The 11917-nt window shown below is 58.3% G+C and overlaps 1 protein-coding gene across 2 annotated transcripts; it reads right to left on the bottom strand.

Annotated features, from left to right (window-relative positions):
- Positions 1–335: 335 nt before the first annotated feature.
- TTLL2 (tubulin tyrosine ligase like 2) lies at positions 336–11917 on the bottom strand. 2 transcript variants are annotated; one of them, XR_334007.2, is made up of 3 exons: positions 11759–11917; positions 2660–4577; positions 336–701 (listed from the first exon to the last, which is right to left on the bottom strand). XR_334007.2 is itself a non-coding variant. In XM_006144768.1 (2 exons), the coding sequence occupies exons 1-2, from the start codon at positions 11808–11810 to the stop codon at positions 2806–2808; spliced, it is 1824 nt and encodes a 607-aa protein (XP_006144830.1). In that variant the 5' UTR covers positions 11811–11917; the 3' UTR covers positions 2637–2805. The 2 variants fall into 2 exon arrangements, 1 of the variants encoding a protein (XP_006144830.1); XM_006144768.1 differs by lacking the exon at positions 336–701 and having other exon boundaries at positions 2637–4577.

Here is an 11917-nt window from a genome sequence, read left to right on the forward strand (position 1 = left end):
TGTTTCAGAGGTTTTTGCTATAGGGTGCATGTGCTTGCCAGAAAGGCAGAGTGAGAGATCACCCCCCCGGGGGGATGGCCACGCCGCAATCCCTTCTCCTCCATTCTCCTCTTGGGGTCTTAGGTACGCATGCACACATACCTGGCGTGTGTTTAAGCCACCGGGTCTGGGACTTGAACCGCAGTCGATTACATGGGAGTCCAGCGACATAGCCGTTATGCCAACTGCTGGTCCCATCTATTGAGTTTTTTAGTCTGTCACTATATTCTTCAGTCTCAGGATTCCTGATTCTTTTTAATGATTTCAATTTAATTCATAATTTTGTCTGTACATTAACTATTTGCATTTTTAGATTATATTTCCAGTTTTGTTTATATATCTGTTGTCCATTTGCATTCTTTTTAAACATCCTAACAAGCTTCTTTAAGATGATTAGTTTGACTTCTGTTTTAGGCAATTAATATATTTCAGTTTCCTTGAAGTGGTTTATATGGAGGTGACTTCAAATAGCTCTTAGAAACATAAAATTAAAGTAGAATTATTCTGATGCAATTTTTTTGAAATGCACACATAGTTTCTTCATAATATACATTGTCCGTGAACTTCAAGAAGGTCCTGACACACTTAGTAGTTCCCTTCGACACCGCCATTTCTGCCTGCCCGTTGGTCACCCATGTAGCCTTGCGTTTGTCTCTGTACATCTGAAGGAGTAAACGGGATTTACGGACTAGTTTTGGTAAGTTAAGGTCTTCTGGTATTAGGTCTCTGGGCTGAGGGGATGAATTAACTCTGGGCTTGCAGTTACTGGGGTCGGCTCTGGCCATGTGGTTGCTGTTGGGTCTGCCACAGAGACCACAGTAGGCATAGTCCTAGCTGGTCCCTGGGTGGACGGGACTGTCTCCAGGACCTTGGGCATGGGGCTGGCACTGGAATGAGAGGTCACTGCAGGGGTCGTGGGCAAACATATCCTCCAGCAAGTACGTGGGTGGACAGTCCTACACTCAGACCACAGCCACGAAGGCCTGGAGCCCATGCAGGGCCAGTGCAAGGCCCACTGTGGACCGAGTTCAGCAAGTCAGCCTGCAGGAGACTGCTGGGCATGCTTCTCCAGGCCCCTGGGCAGGCAGAGTAGCTCTCGGTCTGCAAATGAGAGGGGCAGGACTGAGCCCAGGGCCGCATGAAGGTCTGCTGCAGGCAGAGGACGGCAACCCTGCCCTGGGCACTCAGAGGGTGTGTCAGGGCCTGGATGGGCAGGAAGGACTGGAACCGCACTCCAGGGCTGCTTTGCTCTGCTGCGGGACCAAGCGTGACCTGGTGGCACCAGCAGGCGAGACTCCCAGCAGGGCCCTATGTGGGCTGAATGTTTCCTGGAACACCGCAGAGAGGGCCTGGAGCCAGGATGGGGCCCCTGCAGCACCTGCTGTGGGGTAGAGACCTACACACCAGTCAGGGCACAGACGGGAACCTCCCTGCAGGGCTGCCGAGCAGGAGGGACCTGGGCCGCAGTGCAGGGGCCTAGAGCGGAGTCATAAGGCCATTTAGGGGGTTCCCTGTCAGCACCTCTGCTGGCAAAGTCTGCCCACTGAGGTAACTGGTGTGTGCGAGTCCTGGGGATCTCCTGCAGGCTCAGCACCAAACGGGGCTGTAGCCGTGCCCACGAAGGAAGGGCTAGGTCAGCCCCTTGGGTGCAGGTTGGCCTCCTGGGTCTGCCCCTGGGAAGGGTCGGCCCTCAGGGTGAGAGTCTACTCCGTGAGTGAGGGTCTATCCATCCCTGGGTGAGGGTCTGCCCTAGGTGAGGGTCTGTCCCTGGGTGAGGGTCTCTCCCCAGGGGAGGGTCTGTCCCCGGGTGAGGGTCTCTCCCCAGGTGAGGGTCTGCCCCAGGGTGAGGGTCTGTCCCTGGGTGAGGGTCTATCCCTGGGTGAGGGTCTATCCCAGGTGAGGGTCTGTCCCCAGATGAGGGTCTGTCCCCGGGTGAGGGTCTATCCATCCCTGGGTGAAGGTCTGTCCCGGGTGAGGGTCTATTCCCGAGTGAGGGTCTATCCCCGGGTGAGGGTCTGTCCTGGGTGGGGATCTGACCCGGGTGAGGGTCTGTCCCAGCTGAGGGTCTGTCCCCGGGTGAGGGTCTGTCCTGGGTGAGGGTCTATCCCCGGGTGAGGGTCTGTCCCAGGTGAGGGTCTGTCCCAGGTGAGGGCGTATCCATGGTGAGGGTCTGTCCCCGGGTGAGGGTCTATCCCCGGGTGAGGGTCTGTCCCCGGGTGAGGGTCTGTCCCGGGTGAGGGTCTGTCCCCGGGTGAGGGTCTGTTCCCGGGTGAGGGTCTGTCCCTGGGTGAGGGTCTGTCCTCGGGGGGGGCCTGACCCGGGGTCTATCCCCAGGTGAGGGTCTCTCCCAGGTGAAGGTCTGTCCCAGGTGAGGGTCTGTCCCGGGTGAGGGTCTGTCCCCGGGTGAGGGTCTGTCCCCAGGTGAGGGTCTGTCCCCGGGTGAGGGTCTGTCCCGGGTGAGGGTCTGAATAGGGCCCAGGTTTTAAAAGCGACCGTCATCTGGGTTTCCAGTAATTCAGCTCACTCTGAATGATCATCACATGGCAAAGTCAATCTGACTGAAAAACGGTTGATTAAAAACCCACAGTCAATGCCTGGGCCTTTTTGGTTCTGTCCTCACCTAAGAATCCTTACGCGGTTGGGGTCTCTCATGTGTGAGTAAATGCCGAGCATGCTGGGAGTACAGCGGGTCGGACTGCGTGCGGGGCAGGGGCTGGGCGAGCGTCCCGGGCCTGAGCAATGAGCACGTGGCGGCACACGAGTTCATCAGCTCCGAGCAGGTGCTCCTGGTGGGAACTGTATTTCTGCACGCGGACACGCCGGAGCCCCTGGTGCAGCTCGGAGGCTGGGGCACAGGCTGGCTCCAGAACTTGCTCTCAGTGGGCTGTCAGTCCTCGTATCCCACGCTCCAGGCCACCTTCTCTGGGTTTTATTTCCCGTGGCTTGGGAACGTTGCTTATTCATCAGTTTCTGGAGCTCTTGGGTTATTCTTTTGACATTTAATTCATCCTTAGATGCTCCTAAAGTAGCTTCGTTGAAAGGGAAAATGAGAACAAAATTGCCTGTCCCGGGATGCGGAGCCGTGGTCTTGGTGCTGTGTGCTGGGTCACACGGGGAAACCTCCGCTGGGCAGGTCCACGAGCCAACGAGCGAGACGCAGGGGCCCAGCGCCGAGCGGGAGCGGGCGGGGAGCCGGCTGCGCAGCCCGGGTTTGACTCTGGCTGACTCCCCTGCTGGCAGGAGTGAGCCCTCCTGCCTGGCTCTTGCTCTGGGCTGGCAGGAAGGTGTGGCCTTAGGGCACGCCCGCACACCCTCCTCTGCAGCGGAGTCCTGCTCACCGCACGTTTTACCCGGGAATTGTAAGAGAGACTTGCACGGAAGGGAACGGCCTGCCCCGCCGCGCCTGCCTCTGTCACCCCTCGTGAAGGGGCCACTGGAGCGCCCATTTGCAGCTTTGCTGACCGGCGTCCTCTCGTTTCTTAGACCCGTCAGATAAACCAAGTCGATGATGTCGTGGACAAGTCTCCTCTTCACCACCACGTCCACCGGACAATCCAGGGACAGGGCGGGGCTGTAGTTGACTTCTAACAGCCAGGGCTTCAAGTTGTCGTCGATCAGAATGTCAAACCCGAAGAGCTCAAAGCAGTTGGCGGCAAAGGGGACGGCTGAGGCGATGGCGAGGACCGTGAGAATAACCAGGCGGTTGATCTTCTGCCACAGAAGCAGGTCGTCCACGTCCCAGCTGCGGAGGTAGGAGAAGAACCTGCCGAGGGTCCACTTGCAGCCGCGGCCCACCACCTCCTTGACCTCCTGGTAGGACGTGCCGGCCTTGTTGACGCTGCAGTTGGTCAGGTGGGCGTAGCAGTTCTGCGGGTCGCTCAGGTCGAACTTCTCGGTGGCGAAGCGCGCCAAGCCCTCCTGGTACACGTAGATGGTCAGCGGCTTGAAGCCGGTGACGCAGACGTAGACGCGGAGGTCACACTTGTACCTGCCCACGAGCAGAGGGTTGCAGATGTATCTCTGCACTACGTACGTGTCGCCAAAGATCAAGTCCTTAATGTCACTAAAAATGCTGATGCCCCTCCCGCGAGATGACTCGGAGGGCTTGCAGATCCAGTAGCCGCGCCTGGCGCCCAGCACCTGCTCCTCGCTGAAGTAGGTGGCCAGGAACTTGGTGTAGTCGCAGGGCAGGACGAAGGTGGGCGGCGCGAAGGCGTAGAGGGCAGAGCCGTAGGTCCTGCCCATGTGCTGCAGCTGTCTGGCCAGGCGGTCCTTCCTGGTGAGCGTGGCCGTCCCCGGGTGGTGGTTCAGCCACTGCCATGGCTTCACGTTGACGTGCTGGGCCATTCGGAAAGAGGACGCCCTCCAGTACAGGTCCCAGTCATCCACGCCCCGCGCGTGCTCGCCGAACGCCTCCCAGCCCCGCTCCAGCAGCACGCTGCGCACCACCTCCGGCGTGGTCTCGTCTGCGCGGAACACCAGCGGCTTGGGGACGGTGCCTGGAGGCTCATCCTCTGCCATCAGTAAGGTCTTCGTCTCTGAAAGCAATCAGGAAAGGGTTGGAGGGGTCCCAGGTCCCGGCCAGTAGCGCTCAGATAACAGACTGTGCGTGGAAATGGAGCCGCCGGTCTGCACCCCACACACTACCGCCCCTGGGCACCTTCCTGCCCTGACCCACAGGCCCCCTCTGCTGCAGGAAGAAGCCCCGCTCTCTGTGCTGCAGAGTTTACTGGCAGATTGCCTTCTTGCCTGTGCGGTGAAAACTGGTGGCCTTAAGGATGAGCCTGATGGGACCAGCAGGTGGCATGATGGTTGAGGCGCTGGAGTCCCACCAGGCCGACTGCAGTTCAGAAACCAGGCCTGGCAGCTTGCTTTCTCACTTCCCCGCTCTCTCTTTCTTTCTCTGTCTCTTTCTGGTGAGTGTACATGCCCTGGAGCAAATTAAATAGTCATAATAAAATAATTCTTTTAAAAAATGAGCCTTATGAAAAGCAAAAAATGAATGTCGAATGTTTTGCAGTTAAATGAGTTTGAGTGTGTTCAAAGAAGCTTGAACTGACTATGTTGTGATTCGCAAAGTCGTATGGGCCAGAGAAGTTCAGGGAGCTCAGGCCAGACCTGGAGATGGCGTGCCCTCCTGACCACACCTGGTCCACTGCAGGTCTCCCGGGGCAGAGGCCCTGTCGTTCGGGTATGTGGCCATTTGCTCCTTTCTTTTTTACTGTCAGAGAGCCCACGTACCTAGGGGGCGGGAGCAGAGAGCCTGAGAAACTACCCCAAAGGGTGTGACCACGCTGCAAGCCTTCCCCCTCCCCTGCATCTTGGGATTGGGGGCGGGGGTTGCACGCACATGCACCAGGCTCTAGGCCAGATCTGAACTGTAGGCTGCCAGGCGGGATCTGGCCCTCCGTGCACAGGGCTCACTGCGGCCTGCCTCCAGCCCCGTAAGTGGTACTTTGTGAGGAAAATGTTGAGAAGAAAACTTGCGTTTAAAAAACTCCACTGGGGGAGTCAGCAGATGGTGTAGCCATTACATCGCTGGACTCCCACAAGACCAGCCGCAGTTCAAGTGTCAGACCTGGTGTCTTGAAAAATCACGCTGGGCACTTGTGTGTGCGTGCCCGAGATCCAAGGTGAGTGGAGAGGGATTGCGGCATGGCCGTCTCTCCTGGGGATAATTTTTCACTTTCCCTCTCTCTGTCTCTCTGGGAAGTATACGTGCCCTAAAGCAAAAATCTCTTAAAAAACAAAAACAAAAACAAAAAAACTTCACCAGGACTCAGCCTCAGCGGCCCAGGTGCTCGCACATGTGCTGAGGTGCTGGAGCCACACAGAGGGCTTGGCGGAGTCGCTGGGCACACAGGCGTGCCCACACCCAATGGCCTTGGGGACAGAAGGGAGGAGGCGCAGCGTGAGAGGGCCCACCGAGGGCACCTGGGTGCCTCTGTCCCTGTCGTGTGTGCTCTCTCTCGTGAATACAACAAACAACTGTAAGTGTTTTGCACAGAGCATCACGGGAAGTCTATGCCTCACGTCTTGAAAGATGAGCAGAGAACACAGACTTGGAACATTCTTTGGAACGTCAGGGAGGAGACCAGGACCAGCCTCTAGACTCCACCTGAGAAGCGTGCTGTTCCGTGACGTCTGGAGAGGAGGCCGACGTGTCGGTACCTCCTGGGAACGTGGTGCTCCAGGGCCCCAAGACATCGCAAGTCCCAGGCGGCCATGCCCACGTGCGCCGTGAGGCTAGCACTGCCCTTACAGTGGCCCACAGGGTGACCTCGGCACTCGGTAGGGCGAGAATCATTGAAAAAAGCAGAGACACAGGGGGTGCCGCCGCCCCTGGGTGGGGCGGGAGCGCCTGGTCGACCATGGCAGGTGCCACAGTTTCCCCGAGGTTCTCCCGAGGGAAGGGAGGAGGAGGGAGGCAGAGAGAGGGACGACCACCTTCTCCAGCTCCGTAGCCAGGAGGAGTCTCCTGGAGGGAGGGCGGGAGGGCCACACCCTACCGAGTTGCCGCGATGCCAAGTCTGCCCCTGGCTGCTAAGGATGGCCACCACTGAGGTCCCGGTGAGGGCAGCGGGCTGGGACGCAGTTCCAGAGGGGCTGTGGACAGAGCAGCATGGCAGAGCGTGCGCGTCTCGGGGTTCCTGTGGGCGAGGACCGGAGCTGCAGAGTCCAGCTGGGCCACCTAAATGGCGGTCTGGGGCTACAGGGGCGTCTCTGACTGCACAGGTGTCGCCAAGCTGTCAGAGCGCGTGCGCCGTGGGAGTGTGCGTTGGGAGCGGTGTGCGTGTTTATGGAGAGAATTCCAGAGTCAGTTATGGACACTGGGCAAAGATGCGTCTTCTCTGTCTCCATGAAAGTTGTCACACTTCCCAAATTCCGATCAGAGATCTGTGGTGCCCAGTCAGAGCCGTCTCAGCCAGGTCGTGGGAGGTGCCGAGTCAGGAAGGCCAAGCTGATATGGCCAGAACCTGCAGCCTCCCCCAGTCCCAGCCCTGAGGGCGAGCTTGTGGGCGCTTGGATCAGTATGTCCCGGTGACGGCCCGTTCTGCCCTGGGCTTGGCAGCTGGTCAGGGGCCGGCCACCCCGGGCTCTGCAGCTGTGTGGTCAGTCAGCCATGGCTGAGTGGACACACAGAGAGGTGGCCCCTCGGTTCCTTCTCACCACAGCCCCAGGGAGTCAGCTGGGGCTCCCCGTGGCAGGGCAAGTGTGCCCTGCAGTGACACGCCTGAGCCTGGCTGCTCAGGGAGCTCACAGAACGCAAACCGGGACCTCCCCCCGGGCCAGCCTTGCAGGGCATCGGGACGGCCTCAGCCCTGTGTCTCCACCACGCTGCGGTGCGGCCATCCGGCGCCTTTTCTCCTGCCTCTTCTGGACCTGAAGGTGCTGACAGCCGCAGTCTGACTATGACAAGTCCAGGGCAGGTCACCCTGTGGTCCACTGTAAGGGCAGTGCTAGCCTCATGGTGCACGTAGGCATGGCCACCTGGGACTTGCGATGTCTCGGGGCCCTGGAGCATCATGTTCCCAGGAGGTACTGACATGTCGGTCTCCTCTCCAGACGTCACGGAACAGCATGCTTCTCAGGTGGGGTCTCGAGGTATATGTCAGCAGTAGAGTCCATGTGAGGGTGCCGTGTGCTAGCTTCATAGAACATCGATCATGTGCCACCCCACATACATTCAGCGTCACTTAAGCATTAAGTGGGTAGCTTCACAGAACATCGACCAGGTGCTACTCCACATACATTCAGCGTCACTTAAGCATTAAGTGGGTAGCTGAATGAACTCCTGCTCCAGGCCGTGAGCGGCAATGTCTCCCCTCCCCGTCCTCCCCCAGGACGCCAGGACTCCCTGCCCACCCAGCTCAGACCTGGGAGGCTCGTGAGTGACCACAAATGTCCACAGAAGCTGGACTCTGCCTGCCAGGAGGGCAGTCCAGCGAGAGGACACGGGCACACCTGGTCCAGACCTCCCGGCAGGTGGTCCTGCTCCCATGGCGAAGACTCCGTGGCCACAGCTGGGTGAGGGGCCTCGCCACCCAGTCCTGACCCGAGCCGTGCTACTCTCGGGAGGGGAAGGCAGCATCCCCCACTGGAGGAGTGGCTGCCCCACCTCCGACGGCTCAAAGCTGGCCTCTGCCTCTCCGAGGGCACAAACCAGCTCTCCTCCCCACGGCCAGGCTGCAGAACTGTCCAGCCGAGGTGGCAGGTGCGGCCCCGCAGGTGCTGGGCGCGAGGTGGTGGCTGAGCCTGACGTGCACACAGAAGCCTGCTGGAAAGGTGAGGGCCGCACACAGCTGCCGGGAGCCAGGGGTCTCCATCGCAAATCTCCCCATGGCTTCTCAGATCCTGGGGTGCTGGGACCTCGCCCACTGCAGTCCGAGGTCAGGGCTGTCTTTATAACCCATGTTCCAGGGTGGGCGCCCCACACCTACAGGGGTGGACCAGCCATCTGCGACACGGAGGGTGTGGCGTCTACGCTTTCTTCTGTAAATAACTGGGATCAAATGTTTTGTGATTTCTTTTTTATCATTTTAACTGTTGACAAAGAATTCTGAATACAAATGATACATACGAGATTTCAATTGTTTCTCGTTTCTGTCTAAAATCCCCTACTTCTTTATGATGTACCCTTATCTATTTTTTTTTGAAGAGGTTTTTGCTCTAGAGTGCATGTGTTCACCAGAAAGACAGAGACAGAAAGCGAGAAATCACCCCCAGGGGGGACGGTCACGCCGCAATCCCTTCTCCTCCACTCTCCTCTTGGGATCTTGGGCACTCACGCACACGCGCCCGGCGTGAGTTTAAGCCACCGGGTCTGGGACTCAAACTGCAGTCAACTACATGGGAGTCCAGATACATAGACATTACACTAACTGCTGGTCCCTGATGTACCCTTATCTAGGTCAGAAGCCAAGACACTCACAACTCAACCCTTTGGCCTTAAACCCAAAATTCAGTGGAAAATTCTATTCCCGGGGCTAGCCGTGTTGCCTAATGGTCAGGGGGTCTGGATCCTACATAGCAAACTGCACTTCGGTCCTGGCTCCAGTGACTCATAGAAACAAGCTGCCATCGGGCCAGCTGGTGGCACAGTGGTAAGGGTGGCCGGATCCCAAGCTGAGAGCGTGGTTCAAGTCTCAGAGCTGGCGGCTTAAAAAGCTCCCCAGGTACGTGCACGTGCCCAAATCCCAAGAGAACGGAGAGCTGTGGCGGGGCCACCCTGCAGGCGCTCTCTGTCTCTCTGTCTCTCTGTCTCTCTGGCGAGCACACCCTCCATAGCAAATGAACAAACACGCTGGCACCCGTGTGCGTTCGCCCCACCATCGAGACGCCGTGTGACCGTGTCTCTCCCTTTCCCTTGTTCTCTGTCTCTCTCTGGCAAGCGAGTGTGCCCTCTAGCAATTTAAAAAGAAAAAAGAATAAAAACAGAAACTTCTATTTCCCCAAATCAGACTTTCTAAAACCTGTTGGTTTGCGAGAGTGGCCCTAGGCTGTTACTTTAAGTTCTTGATCTGGACACTTGGTGAGATGAAGCTCAAACCAGACAAAAGTAGCTACTGATGCAGCGACTACAGGAAGGACACGGCTGCTTACAGGCCACGGCAATCCAGGGCGCTTACGGAGGGCAGGGTCCTGGCTGGACCCACAGGGCGCAGTCCACATCAACTCATGCTTAATGTCAATCATTTAAAATACCCACAGAAGATTGAACTGGATTCACGGAACTCAGGTTGAAAGGCAAAGGAATATATAATAAGATGCAAATGTCATATGCAAATGCATCTTGACAGCATAACCGGAAATTGTTCATTATTCAGCAGTGTACGCCGCTTAGCCAGGGCAGAAGCAGAGACCCGTTCCCAGACCTGACCCTGCATGCAACACCCACAAACTGTGTTCTGAAGAGGTCCTCGAACGTTCTCTCTGGGAAACAGTCCATGGCAACTGCGGTCCTCAGCCCGCTGGGAAGGCGCGCTGCTGCGTCTCCGCTGGCCCTGCAGCGGGTCCAGGCGTGATTTCACTACCAACGTGAGACTACCAAGGTCAGTGCAAGAAAAGCAAGCACACACTCCCACTCTCAGTCCTTCAAGAGCTCCACTCGGATTTCCAAGGGCTTTCTGTGTGGGAGACCCAGGCGTGGCTCGTGGGAGGCGCCTGGTGAGCAGGCCTGGCGTGTGGGGTCGCAGAAAGCAAGCTGGCCTTTGACCTGCAGACAGTGGAAATAGCTAATTCATCAACGAGGCCTGACTCGTCATGGAGCCCTGTCTGGGCACCCTGAGAGCTGGAGAGCAGACCCCCACTTAGAAACGGCCAAAAGCAAACTCTGAGCAACTCTGGCCCAAACCAATGCCCAGGGAGGACGAGAGGGACAGAAGGCCCAGGGAACAGAGACCTCTCTGCTCTGTTTCTAACATGAGGGGGACAGCCTGCCGGGACACAGCCCCAGCACAGGCGGTGCAAACCCCGGGTGCTGGAGACAGAGCGCTGTCGTGTCACGGCTTTGGGAGCGGACAAGCAGGTGCGTGTCCTCTCGGTGCACGTGACCTCAGTTGCCTTGACATGACATCCCTGGGCATTGCTAGGGTCGCAGTCTTCATCTGCAAGGAAAATGCCAAGCACTAGTAAATGCTGAGTCACAAGTGGGCACGGCACATCACCGCGGAACAAGGGCAAGTGAAAGCGTCCGGGCCTCCCGCACGCCCCAGCAGACGTGTTCTTTACGCCAAGTCGTCTTTCCCGGGCAGCGAAGAACAGTTCTCCCTCGAGCATCCGGCCTGAATCGGACACTGTGTGCCTGGTCGCATCCCGAAGCTCAGCGTGTGGCTGTGGGTTCGAATCCCTGCAGAGCCACGGTCCTCCCAGCAAGGGTGTAGACTGAACGATTTGCCCCATTCCAAGATGGCCAACGTTTAGGGTTCCGGCGTGAATGCTGCTTTGAATAAACATTCGTACTGCTTTAAACCCACATGGATGATTTTGTTAACAGTTTCAGAGACCAGGCCCAATTTCCTGTCCAGAGACTTCTGTTTTAAAAACTTGAAGTTGTGAGGTCCTTAGAGCGAAAACCACTCCATGCACACCTTGTCCCTGCGACTGCCGACCGGCACCCGTGCCCTCTGGTCGGCCTGGACTGGCCTGAAGTGCGGGCGCTGTGGGCGCCCAGGGCCTGAAAAAGCCTAAGGCAGAAGGGTGGATTCTGCCGTCTACACGATCCTCACCCATGGTGTCTGATCCCCTGTCACGGTCACCCCTCCCTGCCATGTGGCCTCCAAGCCCAGGTGGCCGTGCACAGGCTTCGTGTCCCCCTTCGGTGGCCCTCCAGTGCCGCTGGTCCAGAGCCAGCTGGAGCACCAGCCCCTCCTTGACCGCTGTGGGAGTCTGTCCTCCTCGGCCCGCGGCACTTCCTCCCCCATCACGCCCGGGCTGTAGTATGCCGGTGGTCACCTGCCCGAGCAGGCCGCCCCGAGTGCCTGGCTGGGTTCAGCTGGTTCCTCTCACTGGGGGCTCTTGCCCGTGGTAACTTCTCACCAGCGTGTGTCTCCTACACTCTTGGGTCACCCACACCTACACAGAGTACATGCGAGGCCCGATTTCTGGGTAGACAGGCACACTGACATGCAGGTCCCAGGCCGGGGCGCTGGCCTGCCTCCCTGCCTCCCTGCCTCCCTGCCCGGGCCGAGGTGAGGGCCGGTGCCAGCCTGACACTCACTGTTCCAGGCACGGGGCCTGCACTCTCGGGAGGGGCCAGGCAGTGGAGGCATGCACGCGGCCGTTCCAGGTCTGCTGTCCTTCCAGGACTTGCCTCACACCTGGCTTGGACCCCAGGGCGAGCTGCGGTCTCTGCCCGGCAGGTGCACAGTGGGTGGAG

This window comes from Tupaia chinensis, unplaced genomic scaffold (assembly GCF_000334495.1).
Source record: "Tupaia chinensis unplaced genomic scaffold, TupChi_1.0 Scaffold000132_1, whole genome shotgun sequence".
Lineage (NCBI taxonomy): Eukaryota > Metazoa > Chordata > Mammalia > Scandentia > Tupaiidae > Tupaia > Tupaia belangeri.